This window comes from Ruditapes philippinarum, unplaced genomic scaffold (genome assembly GCF_026571515.1).
Source record: "Ruditapes philippinarum isolate M1 unplaced genomic scaffold, ASM2657151v2 ctg3161_1_1_1_1, whole genome shotgun sequence".
NCBI lineage: Eukaryota > Metazoa > Mollusca > Bivalvia > Venerida > Veneridae > Ruditapes > Ruditapes philippinarum.
Window position 1 is genome coordinate 44,294 of NW_026852759.1, and position 26,111 is coordinate 70,404.

At 31.9% G+C, this 26,111-nt stretch overlaps 1 protein-coding gene across 3 annotated transcripts; it reads left to right on the forward strand.

Moving 5' to 3' along the window:
• Positions 1–24,532, forward strand: LOC132723857 (synaptic vesicle glycoprotein 2C-like). Of its 3 annotated transcripts, none has more exons than XM_060708675.1 (13): positions 1–17; positions 3,882–4,125; positions 10,297–10,344; positions 11,525–11,686; positions 12,500–12,662; positions 13,143–13,264; positions 16,593–16,753; positions 17,133–17,207; positions 17,635–17,730; positions 18,462–18,550; positions 19,443–19,678; positions 20,861–21,020; positions 22,044–24,532. In XM_060708675.1, the coding sequence occupies exons 2-13, from the start codon at positions 4,038–4,040 to the stop codon at positions 22,225–22,227; spliced, it is 1,584 nt and encodes a 527-aa protein (XP_060564658.1). In that variant the 5' UTR covers positions 1–17; positions 3,882–4,037; the 3' UTR covers positions 22,228–24,532. The 3 variants fall into 3 exon arrangements, with proteins under 3 accessions (XP_060564658.1, XP_060564646.1, XP_060564654.1); XM_060708663.1 differs by lacking the exon at positions 1–17 and adding an exon at positions 851–1,575; XM_060708671.1 differs by lacking the exon at positions 1–17 and adding an exon at positions 2,982–3,085.
• The last annotated feature ends 1,579 nt before the right edge of the window (positions 24,533–26,111 follow it).

The window sequence follows — 26,111 nt, forward strand, 5'->3', positions numbered from 1 at the left end:
CATGTAAACATTAGAAAGTAAACATCGAAATCTGATTTTTCATTCAAAGATCTTTTTTGTCTTTTTAAATCCATTTGTTGTATTAAAAATTAAGATATATTATGTAGTTTATAATCATTCAAAATGTACATGCAACAGTATGTTGTAAACAGCTTATAAATTCATCGAGATCAAAATTTCCCATAAAAAGTGTTACCACGTCATAGAACTGTCAAGGCAAAAATTATATCAAGGACAAAGTAAAAAAACGTTATTTAAAATTAAAATCATGAGTTAATAAGTACTTCCATAAAAAACTTAAATCATGAGTTAATAAGTACTTCCATAAAAAACTTCCGAACATATCGGTTTTAGTTTAGCTTATCAAAATTCTTTCTAGGGTACTAGTACACAAAATTTATAAAAATGGGTCTAAACGGGAGAAATGCAGATTTATCTTTAAAAATATAATTTTATTGATTATAGTTTATTAAAGTTCTCAGGAACAAAATCGACTGCTGAAATGTTGTTGATGTTGAATCATCATTCATTTCTAATATACCTCAGTGATACTGCACTCAGAAATATTTAACGATTTAATCCCATGGTCACTCACTAATGCTTGCTTTCTTTGTTCATTTAGTTGTAAAATCTCTTATATATAGTTATAACAGTACTGGTTGGCTACCACAAACCGGACACTTTTTTAACATTTTTCCATACAGATTTTATAATTTTAAAGCTAGAGATCTGAAAATTTTACTCAGTACAGCTAGGATCTTCTCCGAACTAACAGACTCGTTTGTATATTTCTGACTGTGTTGATGCTTATATCTGAGGCCTGTGAAGGAGGGTATCAAAATTACCTGAATTGTCCACACTACAGTACCATGTGTCCGGACAGATATGTGCATGGTGCTGATTTAATTCAATAAAAGCTTTTGTGTTTTAATTTTTTATTTTAACATAATATAAAATATTTCAGCAGCAAATGCTGAAGTTTTGGATATTCTATTGTTTACTCTGCAAATGATTATAGGTGGTATATGAGGTCAGGTATTGCACACTTGATGCCCCAATTTTCAGCGTCAACATTCTTGAAATAGACAATAAAATATTACCGTTTACGGAAGTTGAAATAAATTTTATTAATCATAGAAGAAACATGCATGTTGATAATAAAGTGACTGATAGATTGAAAACCACTGAACAAAGAAAAAAATCTAAATTAAGCATTTTCTGGGTCGTTCGGGTTTGGTGGTTGTCCGGTTTTGGTGGTCTCCAGTATGTTGTTTGCTTAAACTTTGAAAAGACTGTACGTAGTCTGGAGTTCCTTTCCCTTACACTATATTCCGTTGAAAATGAAGGTATGAAACCAGGCTAGACAATATGATGCTTTTATGGTGGCGATGATTTGTTACTTTAAGGATTTTATAGTGCTAGTTTGATAAACCATTTTGTCTAATGATCCAAGCGTTTTGTGTTGAAGAAATTTTGCAGATACATTAGATTTAATTTGATGTTTAAAACTCCAGATGAGCCGAACTATTTCAAGAAAATCAATATTGAGAAGAATGTACTAAAATTTTAAGAAAGGTAAAATTATTGAAGATCAAAGTTATATTTTACATGTCATCTATGGTTTAGGACTGACTTTGCAGTATTTTATCACCATAATTTTACTGCGTTACCAACGCAGTAAGGGCTATTTTTGCATATGTTGACCACTTTTTGGTAATTTTCTTGGATTGTAAGTGCCGATTGCATTATTTAAATTACTTTATTTGTTCACCTCACAATATTTTAATATTAAATACTTTTCCAAAATTTTCATGAAAATTATCATGAATCTGGAGGTGTGCTGCTTTAAAAATATCCAACTCTTTCTTTTCTTAACGACTATTTGTTGAGACTTTTTGACATCCATAGTAATGGTGTTGCCTCTAGGACAGGGGCAAATTTAGGAACCCGACAATATAGTCTGTTTTCTGTTGTCTGCTCCTAGTTACTTTGTTTTCCCCCAAACTTTAAATAACACTTCCTAATATGAAGATGTCTGCGCCCATACATTCTGAATGCTTTGGTCTTCTAGTTTGAAGGTGAAGTTTAATATTGTCACATCTCGGACTCTCAGTGAGTTGCAACAAACATAATTCTTCATTCGCATGAGAATTACATTATCACCCATTTCCTGGTCACATGTATACTATTTCTTTAAAGTAATTGGTGGTGATTGTGCCCTGGCTTGAGTGATCATGCTATCTTATAATGGCCTGCACTGTTGGAAATTCTTACAGTAGTGTACATATTTTGGAATTTTCTCTAAATATGGGGAATGGTTTTATCCAGTTTTAAAAGATGGATAAGTTGGTTTAAAATATTTAGTGTGGTTGGGATTTAGAGACAAAGGAGCAGCTTGTTTATGTACAAAGCATTCACAATGTGTTTTGGAGGAATAGTAATATACAGTTCTGTGCATTACTTTAAAGTTAAATCAAAGCATACTTATCAATGTGATATTTTGATTAGCCTGTTTACTTCCTAATTAACTAATGTAAAGTTCTCTATTTCCAAGATACTGTTGAAAATATTACCCCTTGCTTTAGGTTCAGATCTTGACTTAAATGCACCTAATGTACATTTTCTGGTTGATAATACTAAGTTTGCTGATTAAAATTGCCTAGTTTATTTGCTTTACCCGGACTGTTTTTTTGCTGATGATGAACTGACTGTTTTTGCTTAATGAAGTATAAGATATCTTTGAAACATTGAATTTGTGCATTTTTTTAAAGAACTGTTAGTAAACATTCGCACTGGATGACATGAACAACTTGAATGATAGAATGACAAAATTGCTGATTTATCTAATCCCTTCTCACCTTGTCATCAACTTATACTTTTGTTATTGTTTAAAGATGAATTCTTATGTTAAGAGGAAGTGTTTTGGTTTAACCTACCCCAGTATTTACCTCAGTTTGAAGAGAATTTCTCATTGATAAATTTATGTATAAAAGCAGTGATAATTCAGCATTTCTCTGGTTTGGATAAGAGATAACTTATCAGGTGTCATCCATTCTTGGAATAAAAAAGAGACTTGAAATGAAGGGTACCCTTTTAATCCTATGTTTTACTTTTTTTACTTGTACATTGCAAAGGAAAGACTTTACCTTGTATAAATTTATGATAATTGAGCCGCGTCATGACAAAACCAACATAATGGGTTTGTGACCAGCCTGGATCCAGACCAGCCTGCGCATCCACTCAGTCTGATCAGGATCCATGCTGTTCGCTTACCAACTCTATTACAAGTGGAGAAACTGACAGCAAACAGCATGGATCCTGATCAGACTGCGGGGATGCGCAGGCTGGTCTGGATCCATGCTGGTCGCAAACCCATTATGTTGGTTTTGTCGTGACGCGCCTCAATTATTGTAATGTCTCTGATTGTCTGGTGTATGCCTGTGCCTATATTTTGCTTACTAGAAAGTCTCATAAACAAACAATATTTATTATCTAGAATGAAAAGAAATCATGCTTCCTCTGGACAATAATTTTTAAGAAAATATCCCTATCTTTTCAAATAGGCCTGTCTATGCCCTTGATGATGTATGACTAATACTGGCGGAATTTTTTCACAAACTGTGTAGTTGTTGTTGAAAATACAAACAAGTTAGGTAGAGAATTACAACTGCTTTTACAGGAAAATAAATTTACTTATATTGTAAATTGATTTGTCCATGATTTGGGATCATGTCTAGACTCATTCATAAAAGAACATTTCACTTTCCAAATTATTTTTACTGTAGTTATTGTACTAAGAATTTATCTGAGATACTAATGAGCTATATTCATTGGTGTTCTATACATGTACATGAATTTAGAAAGTAATCTTTTATATACAGAGTATAGAAACATTGGAATTAAAATAAGAAGAAAAGGGACAATTTTTATCTAATATTTTAACAGAATCATGAGAAATATTGACAGTGGTAACAAAACAAATATTATATTAAGTATATGTGAACATACAAAATGTTAAGATTATAAAATGTGTTACTATGACAACTGGGAGAAAATTATTCAAGATGGATACAGATATAGATGATGTAGAGGAGAGGGATCATTTACTGACAGATGATAATATAGGTATATTTTTGTCAACATTGAAGTGTTAAGGTTACCGATAACTCATTTTTGTGTACTTTACTGTTATACTTGCTCTTTATATCTAGCTCTTTATCATACTTGTAATTTACTCTTTACTCAGAACAATAACTTTATGTTTTGTGATATAGTCACAATATTGATATACTTTAATATGCACTTAACTTACTTACGGTGAACAATACCATGGTGAAAATTTAAGTTATATACATATAGAAAGGGCATGTATTGCATATTCTGCTCATTCAATGTTTTAGATAGGGACACTGTACCAACTGCTTTAAATTGTTATGTTTTGAATCATGATAATATCCACAACTTGGCTGTTGTTTTTAGCTCACCTGTCACAAAGTGACAGGGTGAGCTTTTGTGATCGCTTTTCGTCCGGCGTCCGTCCGTCGTCCGTCCGTCCGTAAACTTTTACTTTAAATGACATCTCCTCATAAACCACTAAGCCAATTTCATCCAAACTTCACAGGAATGTTCCTTTGGTGGTCACCTTTAAAACTTGTTCAAAGAATTTAATTCCATGCAGAACTCTGGTTGCCATGGCAACCGAAAGAAAAAAAACTTTAAATATCTTCTTTTAAAAAACCAATAATGAAGCTAGAGCTTAGATATTTGGCATTGAAACATCTTCTAGTGAGTGTCTACCAAGTTTGTTTAAAATAAAAGACTGGGGGACAAAATTGGCCCCGCGCCCGCAGGGTGTCAATTGATTTTTCCCCTATATCAATATAGTAAAAACTTAAAAAAATCTTTCTTTTAAAAGAACCCAAAAGAGGCTAGAGCTAAGATATTTAGCAAGAAACATGTTCTAATTGGGTGATCTACCCAAGTTTGGTTCAAATAAAAAAGCCCTGGGGGGTCAAAATTGGCCCGCCCCAGGGGGTCATTGATTTTTCCCTATATGCATAATAGGTAAAAACTTAAAAAAATCTTCTTTTAAAGAACTCAAAGAGCTATGGCTAAGATAATTTTAAAGGCATGCAAACATGTTTCATAATAGGTGTCTACCAAAGTTTGTTCAAAAAATAAAAGCCCTGGGGTCAAAATTGGCCCCACCCCGGGGGTCATTGATTTTCTTTATAAATTATGTGTATAAGCAAAAACTTAAAAAGTCTTCTTTGAAAAACCCAAATAGGCTAGATTTTAGATATTAAGCATGAAACCATCTTCTAGTAAGTGTCTAGAAAGTTTTGTGTTCAAATAAAAAGCCCTGGGGTCAAAACTGGCCCGGCCCCAGGGGCCATTTTCTGTCATTGTTTTTATTCTATACTGTTTATAGTAAAAACTTTAAAAAAAATCTTCTTTTAAAAAAGCCCGACAATGAGCTAAAAGCTTAGATGTTTAGCAATGAAAACATCTTCTTATGGATGTGCAAATAAAAGCCTTTGGGTTTAAATTTGGCCCTGCAAACGTTAGGGGGGGGGGTGGGGGATTTGACCGGCGGGTGGGGGACCAAAATATACAGGTGAGCGACCTCAGGGCCATCATGGCCCTCTTGTTTCTTAAAAATTCACACATTTTTTTCAAAAATATTTCTCCAATGGGTTTGACCTTGGTCTACTACCAAAAGTAGGAAAATAAAAATTACCTGGGGTCTCTAATTTACATGTATATGGGCTTTTGATTAACAACCTTTAATGAGTTTATATCCGAACCCATACCATTAATGAAGTGATGTAGTCGATTAAAGCTTTGCCAGCCAGCTGAGTGTTTGCAACATATATGTGCAGTTTAAACAGCCTCTAACTGTTCAACTGACTTATTATATATAACTTTCAGTTTTCAATCTTGATATACTCCAAAACAGGAATAATGGAATGTTTCCAAAAATAAAAGCTGGACAAGTCCATTTAAGAAATTCAGCCAGGTTATTGGTTAATTTTTAAGCTAAACAGTAATAATGTAGTTGTACACCATTTTACAGTATGTTACAAATTTCTTGTTAGATTTGTGTTTTGGCTTCCTTCCTCAAGGATGTACAACAGATCAACATGTGGCTGCAAACATGCACAGATCATCATATGTTAGAACTGTCATTTATTCAAGGCAAGGCATATCAACGATATATCAATATCAGATGACAAATATCAATGATACACTGATATATCAATAATAACCTACATTTACTTGTCTGTCATTCACTTTTATACCTGTTTAGATGATTTCAGATGAAAACATGTACTGTTCATGTCTTGTTTATAAAAGCCCATTGCGTGATTTTTTTCCAGACCATTTTTTTGTCATCATTACTGTGAAATATTGCTACTATAATTATAACAACATATATTGTTAGACATGGGCACCTGCTTCTCTGTACATGTATATGTTTTGGGTGAATTTTCCTAACATTTCTAGACATTTAATTAATAAGTCAAAATTATCATTTTTTTTTGAAATGTGTTATATTGATTATTGATTGACAGAAAAATATCAACGATAAATCAACAATGTTACTATCGATGACAGCTCTATCATATGTTATATTATTTATGTAAAACTTTGCAATTTACATTGATAATATTCATATGCATGTGTATATTAAGATAGCATAGAACTTCACCTAAGCTGTTGCTTATTATGGACCTAGCTCCTCATAAAAATTAGGTTTACCATAAAATTTTTAAATAGAACAGTAACATAGGCAAAAGTATAATATAAGCTATAATAGCTAGTGACCTATAGCATTGTCCATGTAATGTTCTATATAAGACCATAATTTATTCTGTGTTATAACAAGAGGTTACTTTTTTATAAACTCATTATTCAATAAGTAGGACTATGATCTTATTAGCAGCGTGACATGCACTTTCTCATGCCATGAAGTTTTGTAATTTTCCATCAGTGTACTTTAAACGGCCATGTGAAAAATAATGTAATCATAATAAAACTTATCACCATTGTTTGATAACAGTTGATATTCACAGTAAATTAAAGTGTACCAGTATGGATAAACTTATCAAATACATCAAATCTTATTTGGGAAAGTCATGAAAAAATCTTAAAATGTTGGCAAATTTGAAAGAATTTACTCCTTTAAATATGTGAATAAGATTTTTTTTTTCAATTATAAATTTCCATTCTGTGTCAACGTAACCAGTATGAATAAACTTTTTCATAGTGGTTTTGTTGACCCAACTACTTACATGTTATCAAAGGTTTTTAACATATTATATTAATTTGGTTAACTATTACTAAAACCTGATGGCAGTTCAATCAAAATGTCAATTCAGGTCATTTTTTATTTTACGTAGAGTTAATTTGATTATCTCATTTGAATAAACCTTGTAACAAAAGTTACAGTCAAGAACAGTTGAACTCCTAGTTAATATTAAGTAAAAATGGTTAGTCTCCCTTGATATTTTAATTTTGCATCTATAGGCAAGAGCTTAACAGTTCAATGGTAGAAACAAAGATTGATAACATTAACAAATAATGTATGAACACTGAGCTAAAGGTTATGATTCAGAATAAAATGTAAAGAATACTGGGTCATCTTAATCTAATTAGTGTATGTGTGTTTTATAATTATTCAAAATTATGAAAATGGATATTTGAATGAAGGGGATCCTCTTTATTTTATAGTGAAAGAAAAAGGTTAGAGAAATTGAAGCAGAATTTATTAATTAAATTCTTTTTATCTCAATCATTTATTATTTTCATTTGAAGAATGTCGGACTTTGCTACCTATTCGAAATTGTGTATTTACATAATAATAAGAAGAAGAACAATTTTCCAAAGGTCTATAACCCTAGCATGGATGTTGAACTCTTTACAACTTAGAAAATTCTTGGCCCTTTTTTAAGTTGTTGCTTTGGGGAGAAAATTCTTGCAATTAGTTGTGCCTGGTGGGAGCAAAATTCTTGTCTTAATAGTTGTGCTGGTGGAGAAAAATTCTTGGCATTAGTTGTGCTGTGGAGAAAATTCTTGGCATTAGTTTGTTGCTTTGGAGAAAATTCTTAGCATTAAATTTGTTCTTGTGGGAGAAAAATTCTTGTCTTATAGTTTTGTGCTGTGGAGAAAATTCTTGCATTAGTTGTGCTAGAAGTTGAGCCAAAATCTTAGACTATAGTTGTTGCTGTGGAGAAAATTCTTGGGCATTACTTGTGCTGTGGAAGAAAATTCTTTCTTATAAGTTGTGCTGTGGAGAAAATTTTTGGCATTAGTTGTGCTTTGGAGAAAATTTTTAAGAATTATTTTGTGCCTTGGAGAAATTCTTGTCTTATAAATTGTGGCTGTGGAGAAAATTATTGCTTTAGTTGTGCTGTGGAGAAATTTTGGCATTAAAGTTTTGCTTTGGAGAAAATTCTTGGCATTAGTTGTGCTTTGGAGAAAATTCTTAACATTAGTTGTGCTGTGGAGAAAATTCTTTTTTCTTGTAGTTTTTGATTTGGAGAAAATTGTTGGCAATTAGTTTGGTGCTTTGGAAAAAATTCTTGGCTTTAGTTGTGCTGTGGAGAAAATTCTTATCTTAAAGTTGGGTGCTCTGGGAGAAAATGTTTGGCTTTAGTTGTGCTTTGGAGAAAATTCTTGGCTTTAGTTGTGCTTAGGAGAAAAATTCTTGTCTTAGCATTGTCCTGTGAACAAAATTATTATCTTTTAGTTGTGCTGTGGAGAAAATTTTTTGTTTTATAATTATGCTGTGGGAGAAAAAATTCTTGCCTTATACTTGTGCTGTAGAGAAAATTTTTTTGGCTTATACTTGTGCTGTGTAGAAAATTCTTGTCTTATAGTTGTGCTGTGGAGAAAAAGTCTTGTCTTATACTTGTTCTTGTGGAGAAAATTCTTGTCTAAATAGTTGTGCTGTGGAAAAAATTCCCTTGTCTTATACTTGTGCTGTTGAGATAATTGTTGTCTGATAGTTGACCTGTGTGGAGAAAATTCTTGTCTAAATAGTTTTGTACTGGTGGAGAAAGCCCTGTCTTTATGTTGTGCTGTGGAGAATATTCTTTGTCTAATAGTTGTGCTGTGGAGAAAAATTATGGGCTTGGGTTGTGCTGTGAAGAAAATTTCTTGTCTTAAAAATAGTTGTGGCTGTTGGAGAATCTTTTTGTATGATAGTTTGTTTTTTTTTTGGAGAAAATTCCTGTACTTTATAGATGTGTTTTGTTTGAGAAAATTCTTGTCTTATAGTTGTGCTTTGAACACTTAGTTTTAGATTGATTTTGGCAATGTTTTTATTTAGAAATTGACATCTGTTTTTCTTTTGCAGTGATACTCATGCTAGAGCTACCATGTAAAGATTCGAACCTGTTTAAAAAAAATTTAAAATGACAAGAACCAAATTTGGTTGATTATTGTAATAATTAATCAACAAATTACTATTATTGCCGGTCTCGAAGGCGTAGAAAACTATTGTAATTTTAGGGCATGGCAATAATCAATTCGAGAAAGTCTTGGGTAAATTTTAAACAATGCACAATTTTTAGAAAAAAAGTATTGATCATCTATTTCCTGAGTTGAATGAGGAACATTTTTTGGTAAGTAAAAAGGGCAGGGTAAACAAAGTGACAAACCTTATAACGCAGTGATATTATTTCTGGATCAATCCTGGTATCTTCGTGGTTGATAATAGTATGGGCTTTGTTCTGTCAAATCAAAAATAAAATTAAACTGATTTGACCTTGATAGAATTTCACATACTTATTTAAATACTGTCTTGTTTCTTATAGTTCTGTTGTAAGAGATAGTCATACACACACAAAAAAAACTTTTTGAATAAGAAAAGCTATTAAGCGCATTTTGATGATGTCCCAACATAATATATCAAAATAATAATCTGATGTCTAATTCTAATACAGGTTAAGAAGCAATGACTATTGATATGCTCTTTTCATAAGTAAATTAGCCTTTAAATAAATTTTGCTGTTCAATATATTGCCAAGACCTGAACATATGTTACTAAATCTGAGATATAAGATTGGAATTCAATCTTTTCATCTTGAACCACAAAAATGTATTGATATCCCTTGTCTATAATATTGCTCTTGTAGCAAACTATATATATATACATGTACATGTATACATGATGTGTGAAGATATTTCATTATGTTATATATAGTTTTATATTTTGGTTTAAGATGCTATATAATTGAAGTGATTAGTGGATATAGATATTTCATAATGTACTTGTATTTGTTGTTTCAGATAATAGTGATGAGCCTGTTTCCTATGAGGCAGCGTTAAAGACAATAGGTAGGTCAGAATTCTTAGTCACTTGATAGTTGTTAAGGTTCTTATGTACAGTGCAAACTCTAAAGAGCAATGTTCTTTGGGAATCAATGATTTAATTGTCGCTGAGAGTTAAGTTGTAATAAAAAGTGGTTATGCATGTATTCATGGTGAAGTTACAGTTTTACTTCAAGAAAATTGAAACTTGTTGTAAAGAGGTTATTTTTTCTACCAAAGGCCACTGTGCAGAGATTGCTTTGTAAAATTTAAAGATTTTTTTTGTAAAACTTGTTCTTTTAGCAAAGATAAATATATTTTTATAGCTCTTTTGTCTTACTTAAACCAGCTATGATATCTTCTGGGAATGTATGGTCCCAATACTGATACAATCAAAAGCTTCAATCCGAAAATCCATAGGTTTAGTGGCATAATACTTACATTTGTATCTTCAGCTCAAAAGCTATGGCAAATTTGAGGTTTCTATGTTACTGCATTTTTGAAGAATTCAGTCCATTTTCACTGATCGTTACTTGAAGAAGATATTTTTTTATTGTACGGTAATCTAAATATATCTAAATCAGGCTTTTTTTAAATTTTTAGAAGAAAGTTACTTTGATGAGAAATCTAAAGGCTGATAAACTTGATTATGTATTTGGAATATTCTTTAATTTCTATTTTCATCTTCTCATTTAGATTTACATTATTTTTTCTTTATGTTTGATTACTACATATACCATATATAGAGGATATTAAATGAGTGTAGTTTAATACTGAATTTATTGAACAAGTTGAATAAAATCATATTATGCGAGCCTCTGGCGAGCATAATATTGTTTTATTCAACGAGTTCAATAAATTTAGTATTGAATCTACACGAATATAATATTCTATTTATCACATATATAAAATATGACCAGTAAACTGTTAAAATGAGTAATTTTTTAATGACGCGCCTACAGTGTAACGCTAACATTAGCGTGCTTTAAGGCTATGTTTCTATATAGCGCAAATGACGTCATGTCAAAGTGTTATTACACTAGTGTAATATCGCTTTTATTACATGGCTTTATTACACTCCTGCGCCGCGGTTTATGTGATAAACTACATTTAGAATTTGATTCCTATCAAGAAATATTGGAATGTTTAAATAAACTGTTAAAACAAAAAACTTGAATAAGTCAGGTTTCTCTGATGTAAATTTCAGGTTATGGAAAGTTTCACATTATATTGCTGGCATTGTGTGGATGGGCAGTGTCCAGTGATGCCATTGAAGTACTTTCAGTGTCCTTCATGCTGCCGTCTGCTCAATGTGACCTCAAATTATCCTCCGAGGACAAGGGATGGCTCAATGCTATCATATTTGTAGGTGGGTAACAGTGCTCGTCATAACCCCTAGTCACAAGCAATAATAAATATGGTTAGCTACAGCAAATATTATTGTAGGCTGCTTTAAAATGAAAATGTATACAAAATTCTCAGAGGTGCTTAACTTTTTTCTAGTTCTGCATTTTAATTGACATTTGCAGCAAAATGGGAATAAGTAAAGGTTTAACTTATATCATACACAGTATGTAGTATACTTAATTGCTAACAGTAATTCAAACAGATTATCACACAATAGATTATAAAAAAAGAAGAATATGTTGTTTGATATTGATGTTGAAAGCATGAAAAATTATATTGGTAGTAGTGACTAATTTATTTGGTACTAGCTTAACTCAAAAACATTGCTTTTATACGAAATATCAAAGAAATTTTGCAGACCTCAAATTTTGACAAGTACGATTTATTCATTGCAAAAAAAAATTCCTTATTTCTTGAAAACACCAAAGAGTGAACATAAAGTCATGTTCTGTGTGTGAGTTTACATAGCATTTTAACATTAAAATTATGAATATATAAAACAAATAAGAGTTACTAAATTATTTCCCTTTGCAAACATTTAAGAATTTTACATATCTCTTGTTTTTAATATCAAGCACAAGCTTTGGCAATATTTGAGCCTATAGTCCATTTGACAACTCTTGTATTGTTATTAATTTTGTTCCTTGATTTTTATACTATCAGATGTAGTTATCAGATGTTTTGATATGTATGGTTTGAAGTGTTACAATGTGATTTTTGTGCTATGTTGAAAATTGCAGCCAATTCACAATGTCAAACTTTATATTACCTGTAGGTATGATGGTAGGCGGTTATTTTTGGGGCTCAATGGCGGACAAGTTTGGGCGTCGTTCTGTGTTGATGGGCTCACTGACAGTAAATGGGCTGGGTGGTTTGGTGTCAAGTACATCTCAAGTGTTCTGGCTGTTTCTTATAATGAGGTTTATAAGTGGTGTGGGGTAAGTGTCTTATCAATTACTTTATTGAATGAACTGTGATACGCAGTTATCCAGTTATGCTTACAGAAATGTCATTGGTTTTAGTCTAGTGCTTGATACTAATAAGGCAAAGTGAGACTTTTTTTTTTAAATCTTCCCTCACTAGGAATGCTTGAAAGTTGTCTTCTACATCAGAAAAAGAATCATTGCTACTTTTGTACCCAGATATAAATTGTGTCTCTTAATGACATGATAATTACTAAAAACCATAGTTACCTTCTTTATTAAAGATGAGAAAAGAAGTCAAGGGACATTTTTCTTTTTTTTTTGAAATTTTTTCTTATTATGCCCCTTTTCTATAGATTGAGGCCCTGACACTTTTACATCAGAATGGTATAATTAAGCCTCCAATTGTAGCAGAATAAAAAACATTATAGGCACTTAATAGCTTGATGCAGCCAGACCAAAGGTAAACATAAATTAACAATGTATAAATTTCAGTGTTGGTGGAAGCATACCTGTGATATTTTCCTATTTTACGGAGTTTCTTCCTAAACAGCGAAGGGGAACCATGATAAGTGCATTAGCCACATTCTGGATGATGGGGAATATAATAGCTGCTGGTAAATACTTGAAACTTCTTTCCAATTACTTAAATCATATTACTAGTATTCAAACCTAATTGCTCAAACAATAGTTGTGGTTATTGAACCCTATTTTGGATCTTGGTAACAAAGAGAGACTACTTAAACCTTTATGTGGTTATCTATGCTCTAGTATTGTTACTTAGCATTTCATTTGTTTGTTTATGTTTATAATAAAGATTTATTTACAAATTTGGGCATCATGAGAATTAACAGTGTGTATATCACCAGACAGACTCCTAGATAGAGATATACAAGGTAGAATGGTTGAGATTTTACCTGTATAATGTTTTAATAGAGTGTTAGACTAAAATGTGGATTTTTAGCTCACCTGTCACAAAGTGACAGGGTGAGCTTTTGTGATTGCTTTTCGTCCGGCGTCCGTCGTCCGGCATCCGTAAACTTTTACTTTAAATGACATCTCCTCATAAACCACTTGGCCAATTTCATCCAAACTTCACAGGAATGTTCCTTTGGTGGTCACCTTTAAAAATTGTTCAAAGAATTTAATTCCATGAAGAACTCTGGTTGCCATGGCACCCAAAAGAAAAAACTTAAAATATCTTCTTTTAAAAAACCCTAAGAGCAAGAGCTTATATATTTGGCATGAAACATCTTCTAGTGAGTGTCTACCAAGTTTGTTCAAATAAAAGCCCTGGGGTCAAAATTGGCCCCGCCCCAGGGGGTCATTGATTTTCCCTATATGCATATAGTAAAAACTTAAAAAATCTTCTTTTAAAGAACCCAAAGAGCTAGAGCTAAGATATTTAGCATGAAACATGTTCTAATGAGTGTCTACCAAGTTTGTTCAAATAAAAGCCCTGGGGTCAAAATTGGCCCCGTCCCGGGGGTCATTGATTTTCCTTATATGTGTATAGCAGAAACTTAAAAAATCTTCTTTGAAAAAACCCAAATAGCTAGAGTTTAGATATTAAGCATGAAACATCTTCTATGGAGTGTCTACAAAGTTTGTTCAAATAAAAGCCCTGGGGTCAAAACTGGCCCCGCCCCGGGGGTCATTGATTTTCCTTATATGTGTATAGCAAAAACTTAAAATCTTCTTTGAAAAAACCCAAATAGCTAGAGTTTAGATATTAAGCATGAAACATCTTCTAGTAAGTGTCTACAAAGTTTGTTCAAATAAAAGCCCTGGGGTCAAAACTGGCCCCGCCCCAGGGGTGTCATTGTTTTTAACTATATGTGTATAGTAAAAACTTTAAAAAATCTTCTTTTAAAAAGCCCTAAGAGCTAGAGCTTAGATGTTTAGCATGAAACATCTTCTTATGGGTGTCTACCAAGTTTGTTCAAATAAAAGCCCTGGGGTCAAAATTGGCCCCGCCCCAGGGGGTCATTGATTTTCCCTATATGCATATAGTAAAAACTTAAAAAATCTTCTTTTAAAGAACTCAAATAGCTAGAGCTAAGATATTTAGCATGAAACATGTTCTAATGAGTGTCTACCAAGTTTGTGCAAATAAAAGCCCTGGGGTCAAAATTGGCCCCGCCCCGGGGGTCATTGATTGTCCTTATATGTGTATAGCAAAAACTTAAAATCTTCTTTGAAAAAACCCAAATAGCTAGAGTTTAGATATTAAGCATGAAACATCTCCTAGTAAGTGTCTACAAAGTTTGTTCAAATAAAAGCCCTGGGTCAAAACTGGCCCCGCCCCAGGGGTGTCATTGTTTTTAACTATATGTGTATAGTAAAAACTTAAAAAAAATCTTCTTTTAAAAAGCCCAATGAGCTAGAGCTTAGATGTTTAGCATGAAACATCTTCTTATGGGTGTGTGTGTGTGTTGGGGGGGGGGGCTATATACAGGTGAGCGACCTCAGGGCCATCATGGCCCTCTTGTTAATCTAGTAGTAATTTAAATTATGCGGCCATAATCAATACTTTAAGAGTGAGAAGAAAAGAGCAAATCCCTCCTCAGAAAGCAAAAGATGGGGGGAGGGGTTGGTGCCAACATTGCAATTGAAAACATGACAGGACTGTTTATTTTGCAAAAAAAAAAAAAAAAAAAAGAATACAAGCTCACCCAATGTAACCAGCAATAGTTCCAAATTACAGTGATGAATGAGGAACACTTTTGGAGACTTAAATGTTAACTACTCACTAATTACCCACTTTTGTAGGTACATGGGAGTGATTACTTTTGTCCATTTGTAGTAACATGTATTTACCCCATATTGTTGTTAGGTCAGCTATAGTATGATCAGTAAAACTATAAATCTTACTGAGCTACAAATAATGCTACCGGTAAGTACCAACATCAACTTAAATGAAAACCTTGGTCTCTAAATTAAAACAATGGTTTCCATTTTATTCATTTTGATAACTTCATCACTGAATTTTAGATCAAGTTTGTATAAGATTTATTAAAGTCTCATTGAAAACAGACCTTATTATTCTTTTTGTTATGTTTTGGTTATTTTTTTAAATTGAGAATTAAATAAATTGCAGTTAAATAATGGTTGGCTGTTACTTAAGAATTTTTATACATACAATGTATATTATACTCAACCAATATTTTCAAACAGTCATAAAAGATGACTACATATTAAATTTTCAATTTTATTATTTAGCTCAACAATTAAACTTCTTATCTTATTAACCACTGATGAAGGTTCATTTAACACCTCATACCTATTTTCTGGATCATAATTTTAAGATACTGTCCAAAGCCCACAATAGTTGGAGCTTAGATTTTGACCAATTGTTGACCAGTGTGAACTAAAACTAAACTAAAATGCCTTATGAAAGTTTTTTGTGTACAAGGTCAGTTTTTACTATAATGATGGTATCAATTTAAAACATCACACATACCTTCATTATGATAATCAATGAAAACTAAACTCTAGTAAGGGTTTAAACTTAGTTCTCGCCTTTTGTGCAGTTGATAAATTTTTGTTCTAGTTCTGCATGCAAGATCTCTACAAATACTGTAGGTTCTTGTTTAAACTTTACACAATGTCTTTGGGAACAAGTTAAAAGTCATATCAAAAATTAGTATCTCTGTGTTTTAATTGAATTATAGACCTTTCTTAACTTACAAAATTTTTCAGAAACACTAAGCTATGCCCCTGAAATTTCTAATAATACATGTACTACTGGGTCATAACTGTAGGGGATATTTATCTTAAAGATAAGTCACATAACTATATTGTTGATTTTATTGAAATATTTTCCTTTGTGAATTCCTACAGACTCTTCTTTACATATTAAGCATTGAGATTAGAAAAGTGGTGTAAGAAATCCATCTGATGATTGTTTTGTTTCTATTTGTATCATGTTTATGCTTTGTACAGGGCTGGCCTGGGCAGTAATTCCACATCCAGAACTTGGATTTTTTTCTGAGAAGTTCACATACAACAGTTGGAGGATTTTTGTAGCAATCTGTACAATACCTAGCCTTACATCAGCAGCAATGTTTGCCTTTATGCCAGAGAGTCCAAAATTTTTCCTTACTGTAAGTTAGTTCAAATCCATCTAGAAATTTTGCTTCCATCATGTGATTAATTAACTGTCAATGAATAGTGGCTATAAGAACTAAAGAGCTTTGAGAGTAAGGCATTAACATTTTTTGCCAGTCACTTCTATTCATTCAAGTTTCTGCAACTAAAGAAATGCTGTGTTAGTTTAGAGAGATCAAAGATCAGTGACTTCACCCAATATCTAGAATATCACAAAGGACGAGTTCCTTTTTAAATAATCAGGGAATTAGAACACTATAGACTGGTACCTTTGTATATAATCAGGGAATCAGAACAATCCACACTGTTTCCTGTTAATAAAAATGTGGTAAACAGAACAAGGAAATTGATATGCTTAAAATATTTTATATTTAGATGGGCAAGGAGAGAAAAGCATTAGACAGTTTAAGAACAGTTTATAGAGTAAATGGTAGAAGTGGACCACTGCAGGTAATACTATTTTAACCCTTTGTCTTATATTTTAAACAATGTACTGTAGGAATCCTCATATTTTTCTCTTCCACTTCTTCTTAAAAGTCTCTAAAAGTTACAGTATTGAAAATTATGAAGAAAATATTGTCTTATAGTCTTGTAGATTCAATGCTTAAACAATATTATTCAACTTGTTCAATGAATTAAGTGTTGAAACTACACTCGTTCAGTATCCTCTATATAAAAATGTTATATATGAAATAATCAATGGAACAAGTAAGATTTTTATGCTAGTTTATGTATTATTCTTGTATACCGAGTAATTCATTACCAAAGAACTTAATTGTCATGAATTTAGCTAGAAGAACATGCAATTTTTTTGACTGACATTCAAATGTGATTTCATATTTTTATTATGTTATTTTTGACATGAACATTTCTGCAGATATCACGATTAATATTAACAAAAGATAAAGACGGTATAGTTCAATTGGAGGATTCTATAGAAGAAAAATCAACTTTTAGAGAAGGTGCGAGACATGTAAGTTACATATTGGTGTACATGTAAAATCTTGTAATTAATCATTTCTTGGCAACTTTAAGCTGGGTGATTAAGGATTACAAACTCTAAAGACTTGCACAGTATAGACAACTCTGCACTCCATCAAACAGAGTTTGCAAGTTTGGCTGATAGACTTGATATTTTTATTGCTCTCATGAAGGATCCTCTTTGCCAGAATTTTGATATTGAAAAATGGTGTTGTATGATGATCCTGTACCAAGTTTGTCAGTTTTATAACCTACATGTACATGTATATACATGTAGTATTTATGTAAATTACTGTTTTAGGCTAAGGCTAAATATTAAACTACTAGCATTGTCAGAGTTTTTCACTAATTATTGGAATTATGCCCCTTGGATCAAAATAAGCCCTTCTCCATGGGGCAGTTGTTTATTTGTAGTTCAACTATGTAGAACTACATAGCTGAGAACTTTGATATTTGGTATATAGCATTGTCTAGTGGGTCTCTATCAAACGTAATAAAATTATAGCCCTGGAGTTTGATATTACAATTTTTCCATAGACTTGTATAGCAAAACTGTTGATAATTTTTTTGTCAGAAACCCTATGGTCAACAGGATAGTACTACATAACATGTAGCATTGTTTAAATGTTATCTCAGTATATAGTTTAAAATGATAATTATTAGGCATTTAGTGAAGGATACAGGATTACTATATAAAATGTTCTGATTTTTCTTACTTTCCAGTTACTTCATCAAACTCAGGAATTATTTGGTAGAACTTTATTGAGGACAACTGTCATCATGATAGTTATTAACTTCACTTTGAGTTTCGGGTAAGTTTCTAAACTAATTAATGTTACAGTAAAGCTTTTGAGAACTAAATTCTTGATAGTGGCAGGTCTTTGAGGTCTTTTAAGAGCTGGGCTTGCTTTGAGTAGTTGCAGTAATAATATAGACATATCAATGTAAACAAGATAGAGTCAGACAAGTCATCACAATGTGCAATCTTAAACGTAAGTCTGCTGGTGGCAACTACTTCTACTCATGCAGCCAGTGCAGACTTAACTAAGCTCAGCAGGCATCTGTTTCATCTGATCATGGTCTCCATTGTTGGCTATTCAGTCAGTAATAATTTTGAAATTTTCCCTAAAATGATTAATGGTTTCGTCTAGTTTGAAAGATGGACAAGTCAATTCAAGATATTTAGCAAAGAAGGGTTAATAGATCCAATAGGCTAATATGCTATATTTCTATATCTATTAACATATATTTCTCATTCTTGGCTTGGTTTTATGTTGCACCAACAGTGTAAAGGTCATGTAATAGCAACTTCCCAGCCTCACTGATGATGAAAGACCTGAGGTGATGCTCTGTACATTAATTTAGGCATGAATGGGAACTTTAGTAGAACCATATACATGCTGTAAGCTTGCTGGATAGCTTCCTCACATAAAAGAATCTTGAAATGGCGGGATTCGTACCCACAGCCGTAAAGGGCTAGTGGTTTGAAATCATTAACTTTAACCACTCAGCCACAGAAATAGTTTGAATATTATGTTAGAATCAGATTTCCAAATTTTGCATAATTTGAATATTATGTTAGAATCAGATTTCCAGATTTTGCATGATTTGAATGTTAAGTTAGAATCAGATTTCCAGATTTTGCATGATTTGAATATTATGTTAGAATCAGATTTCCAAATTTTGCATGATTTCATGTTGCAGATATTATGGGTTATGGATGTGGTTCCCAGAGATTTTTTCAAGAGTTGAGAAGTACGGGGGCTCGCCTTGTAGTCATCCAACAATAAATACAACATCTTCTAATGATACAACAACATGCAATGGCATTCCCAATGATTGGGTGTTCTTTGAAGGCTTTATGACAGCATTATCAAATCTTCCAGGAAATATACTTACCATTTTAATAATGGATAAAGTAGGCAGAAAACCACTTCTAGGTAAGAAATGTAAATTTAGAAAGTCTTTTCAGGTTGTGCTTTGCTGCAAGATATGGAATTTATATGGCTAGTTAAAGCATAACATTATGGTTGCTAGGTGTTTATTTTTAATAGTGAAATTATTCACTACCTTTTCTTACTGTGCATACTCATTACTGAATAGCAATTTCTGGCTTATCAGACAGAATTATCCATTGTTTACACTGGTGCTAGGAAAACCTGTCTGACACCCCCCATGTAAGACAAGTTGCGTGTTTTAAATGACATCATTTCCATGCTCCTTTTATGAATGAATTGCGTTCTTAGGATGACGTCATTGTTCTGTTATGAATAAAGTTGTAAATTCATATGCTAGCGTCTATAAAAAAAGTGTCGAGTAATAATATCAATTTTAGAAATATCTTTGTAAAATGTCATTAATATGTAATATGCCAGAAAAAAGAATCAAACACCAGCTGTTGTCTCTAGCTCTCAGGTAACTGTCTAGGGGAAACTTGGCAGAGCCTCATTACAGCTGTTAACAGTTACCCTTAAGCTAGATATTCCTATCTGTACTGTCACCCGGTATAGGATTGTGTATATTAAACAGAAAAATAGATAAAACAATTGAAATGATATTGGAAAAAAATACAATAAATGCTGAAGAAAAAGATAACAATTGATTCTGAGTGCCTCACTGCTATCAAGACAGCTCGGGTATTGGAAATAAGCTTTTAGCTTAATGGGCAATCCTAGGGTTACAAAGAACATACATACTCATTAATTAATCTTATAATTATTTTTGTTGCATTTATGTGCGTGTTTTTATATATATGCAAGTTGATATATGTGATAACATTGTATGTGTATATGTCTATTCCCTGAATAAATCGATACGATGATCAGATAATGGACTTTGGTTCATACATGGTCTCTTTAAAAGGACTTAAATAGGCAATGTGAATGTCTTTAACTGATGTGGAAAAGTTGTCATATTTTAGTTTTAGAATAGAGAATTGCTCCAAGCATAGATGTAAGGTTGAATTATCATCAATACCCAAACTATAACAGGCTAACAAAACATGTTGTTCTACATCAAATCGAGAAAAATGCTGTGAAAATAAGGTAATTGTATAATGTACACTCAGACACTAATTTGCTAAAATTATCTTTTTGAAAAGATTTCTGATATAATATTTTCAGCAACAAGTATGGTGTTAGCAGGTGTGACTGTATTTTTTCTACCTATTGTTCACAGTAAAGTTCAAAATTTACTCATATCTTGCGCATTTGGTGCGGTAACTACAGTTGGCTGGAATGCTATAGATGTCCTGCAGGCAGAACTTTTTCCTACAGCTGTCAGGTATGTCATATGTTTGTTTACTAATTAGTTAAAGAATCTGGTGATCAGTAATAATGCCTTCATAGCTGACTAGTTGAGGCTAGTTTTTAATTCTTCAATCTTGCCCGTTTCCTTGGTTTGTTCAAGTCCTGTAAAAACACCAATAAATTATAATCCAAATGTCATAGTCTGTGTTATTCACCATGACAGGTTGGGGATGTGTTTTTTTTTTCTTTTTTTTTTTTTTGGTTGGGTTTTATGTCTCACCAACACAGTAGAGATCAGATTATTGTTTCCATCTTTACTGAAGGAGGAAGACCTCAGGTGCCCCTCAATGCAAAATTACAGACAAGAACAGGCACCTTTTATAAAGCTATTACTTTCAAGAGTTCTGAAGAAATATAAAGACAGCAAATTTCATTTAGATAATGTATGTCCACTCAAAACAAACAAATTTCCTTTACATGTATATATTGTATAAAGGATTTCAACATTAATTTAATGCTTATCTTGAAATATTAACACAGCAAATTTCATTAAGATATTATATGTCCACTCAAAACAAACAAACAAACAAATATCCATTTTATAAAGGATTTCATTCTTAATGAACAATTCTAAAATGACCCGCATTTTTCCCTATTGAACATAGAGGAACAGAAAGTGTGTGTTATTATGCAACAGATGCACAGTTTGACTTTCTATATTTAGACATATGACGTAATCATTATACACGTGACGTAACCACTCAAAATCTTACGCGCTGAAAATAAGTATGGAAACAAATCAGGCGCAATTTTGCTTAACTATCAAGTACGGCAACATTTATTTGTTGATGTCGTGTTAGAATCGAAATAATATATCCAAATCAGTGATTTTATCGCTTGATAACATCACTGTTTGTCATTCGGATGCGCATCATTATATCACTCGGGCTACGCTCTCGTGATATAATTCCTCGCATCCGAACTCCAAACAGTGATGTTATTGAGCGATAAAATCACTGTTTCGGATATATTATTTCTTAAATCTATATACTTGCAGGTCAACAGCATTTGGTTTACAGTCTGGAGTAGGTCGGATTGCTGCCATCCTCGGGAATGTTTCTTTCGGGAGTTTAGTGGATGTCCATTGTGCTGTGCCGATGATTATGGTATCAGTTTTATTGACTATTGGAGGGTTGACGGCCATCAAGCTGCCTAATACAACAGGGAAAGATATCCATTGATGGATGCTGTTTTTCTTGGCAGGATAATACACTCGATCAAACCCAATCCAATTCTTATTGTTAAACTTTTTTGTTTCAAAAATGATATTTATCAAGTTAAATATTTTTTTTATATATTGATTACAGATTTGTCTGTGATACTATGTTTTATTGTATGCCATAATTATACATACAGCTTCTCATGTTTTCTACACATTATGTTATTTTCAATTTTGGTTTTGCGAAATCACTATAAGAAGCGTTATTTAAAGATGTTTTGGCTTGTAGCTTCACACCTGTCTTCAGGAATTCAGAATGGTAAACAATTGTCAAGGATCCAATTCTAGTATGGACTTCTATGAAATTTTACCTGTTTATGACTTGACAAACTTACGGTTTTGCCTGCAAGTTCTATCTCTATAAATTTTGAAGACACTACTTTGGTGTCATTTTTATTTTAGGTCATTATTAAAGACATAGCTTAAGCATTGATTTTAATGAATAATACCTCTATATGAATTAAGAAAATACATTATTGTATAATTCCACTGCTACAATCTCTGATGGTATTTACTTGAAATTATACAAAAGTTTTTTGTTTTTTTTTTTGTTTTTGTTTTTTTAAATTAAATGTAGGTCATTGTCCATGACTAAACATTTTTAGTGTAGATTTCTACTGGGTGTTTATATTGGGTTTATTTTAAGGGTACATGAAACTGTGAAAGAAGTAGAGTTTGTATAATGATGACAGAAAGTTTTTTATCCTGCTACTGTCTTTATCATCAGCTGGATAAAGCCTTGCCGGATAAACTTGTCTATCTCCAGTCATTACGTCACATGATGATGTCACATGTTTAACAGCAAAACAAAACTGCATATAGATGCTATTTTATCGTGGAAAAAGAAGAATGAAACCATTTGATTATTCTAAAAACATGAACTAAGCAGGATAAATCAAATACTTGGTTGATGTCGGTATGGAGAAGGTTTATCCCGTTCGCTGCGAAAGTGAATCATGGCTCGCTAAAGCTCGCCAAGATACACTTCTGACACCGGATAAACCTTCTTCATCCCGACATCAATCATATATTTTCTATATTTAAACAATATAATTATGTCAACTAAATTTTATGATACTTAACATGTATGTTATCATTTCAAATTATAATAAAAATTAAACTGTTTTTTCCAACAATGTTAAGTTGGACAATTTGTATTTGTGTATTATTCATAATGACTTGTTATCAATTTAGAATTTGGATCTGTTAAATGAAATAAATATTAGGGAATCTCTTGCTAGCTCCATATTACTATGTTTATGTTTTAATATTAAAGTTGTAGAGATTAAAATGAAAAGTAATCATTTGATTTATTTGCTGTAAATAATGCAAGAACTTACAAGCTCATTTATATATATTACATTTTTTATACCAGTTAATATTTTGCTAAATATACTGTGTATGCAACATGTGAAAGCAGGAAAATTAGCATTGCATACATGTGAAAGTTGTATCAGGCATAATGTTGCTGACGTGATCATCACTTTATATAATGGTCATAATAATAATATAAGGAAGTATAATATAATAAAACGTTCATCTGAAGACTGTCTTGATATAAACTTGTATATGGCACTTATGTACCTCATTATACCAGATCACACTTATCACACTTCATTTGTTGTGTAAACCAGTTCCTGAGGTAATAAAAATATTCTCTAAGCTTGGTCAGAAACTGCCACAGTATGTACTTTGACCAGTGAAATTCGTAAGATTTAAATTAGAACTTAGAAAAAAAAAAGATTTAAATTGCCAAGGCCAGTTCTAGCAAAATCAATTTGAGATAAATACAAGATCTAGATCGAAACACTTGTTTCATTAACTTGCTATATAACCTGTATGATAATATTTGTAAAAAGTTGTCAAAAGCTATATTGTGTTGATGGTAAATTTCAATGTAGACTATTGATAATATAATGTAGATGCTTATACATGTGTATGTTAATTTATAATTCAAAATTCTTTTAATACTTATAGCACTTTATAATTGTATAAACATACTTATTTAAGCTCAGTTTTAAAAAAGCTCCTGCAATTTGTATTTTTCACATTTGAGTTTGTCGCTTCAGTTTGTTTTACCAGCTAAAGAAAACAATGCTTTTAAATTCAAGGAACTAAGACTATGATATTCATTATTTCAGGCTGGCTATTTGAGCATACTACAGTGTCATATCTATTTTACATATACTGGTATAACATTATTAGATATGATAATGCATAAATAATACAAATGAATTTTTATCATTTATTATTGTGTGGCATACCACTTTTCATTGTATACCACTACACAAATGGTGACTTCTAGATTAAAGTCTTAAGCCATCTGAACCATTGTAAATCAGAAAATAAATTCTTCTAGAAATACATAGTAGTTGCTTATGTTTTACATTTTTTGCACATTAAGAATTCCAGATTTTATTTCTGAAAAGTGGGGGAGAGTTTTGTATGTGGCCATGTTATCCTTGGCGAATCAATACCTTTACATGGAATCAGCAGTGGTTCATGTAACTTTGTGGGACATTGTCTATGATCCTTCATACACGTCAATCAACTGTCAAGTTCACAGCAACACTGTGTATATAATCCTTGTCCGATCAATAACTTCCTACGTTTGGTAAAGTTAGTAAGGATATAGTCCATGGCCAGTAGATGACCAATGTAATATGGTTTTGGCAACAGTGAGCTAGTTGTCGGATCAATAACTTGAGACCGAATTAGCTTAAATTAGATTTAATATTATAGTAATTTCATTAATGATTTCAAAGACTCTATTAAACACATTTTGTCATTTACTCATGTGGACAAGGCATTAGTGTGTCTGTCGATAACTTTTATTCTGTTGAAAAGTTTTTGAGATGGCCTGGGACATGTGGGCGCAACGATATCTTTTTTAACTGCTTAAAACTTTCAAATTATATTTGGCACAAATTATCATCATTACGAAACACTATGTAAAGTGATGTACTACCCAAGGTCACTTCGCGTTCGCTCTTTAATAACTTTTACTGAAAATATTGGGGAAGAGCTGAATACGTGTACTGATTTTTCATTTTACAGGTAAAAATAAGAACAATATATGTTGTTTAGTAACTAAGGTTTACTAATTAATGTATACAATATGTAATATGATTGTATTTTCATAACAGACCATGCATGCATGAAACAGGAATTATAAAATTCAAAGACTCAATATGATGAAATTTGAATTTATATTAACCAGCAAGAATACAATGATTTTGCTTCTCATAATTAAGATTTGTCCGACAGCAAGCAATCACAATGTAAAAAATTTACAACAAAAATCATGCTAGACAAATATTGTTGAACATGTACAGATAATTGTTCCACTTGCAATACTTCCATATGCAGGTCTATGATCGATGGCCTAGGCGTTATTTAAGATTATCTAGGTAGTGACTTTACTCACATTCTCGAAATTTGTATAAAAATCTTTCACTCTTTAACTTTATGTGTGTGTTATCGTTTGGGTTTTATTTTATTCTGGACGAGCCGAATGTTCGAAAACAGTGAAATTGAGTCAATATTATAACTACAAATTAGCTGGGTTTATTCTGGAATTGATCAATAAGCACTTTTTTACATTATTGAAGTTAGAAGTCATCTGTCATATAAAGTTAAATGATACATTTTTCATATAATGGGGGAAATATTAGCTTAGATTTATCGCATTATTCGCTCTCTGTGTGGAAGGACGCTAAATAATGAATTAATATGTACAAAAATTTACTTCACAACAATAATGTCAAAATAGCTTTTTAAAATGTAAAACTAATTAAAATCTTATAGCAGTTGACTCAGTTTAATTTGAATTTATTTCTTCTATAG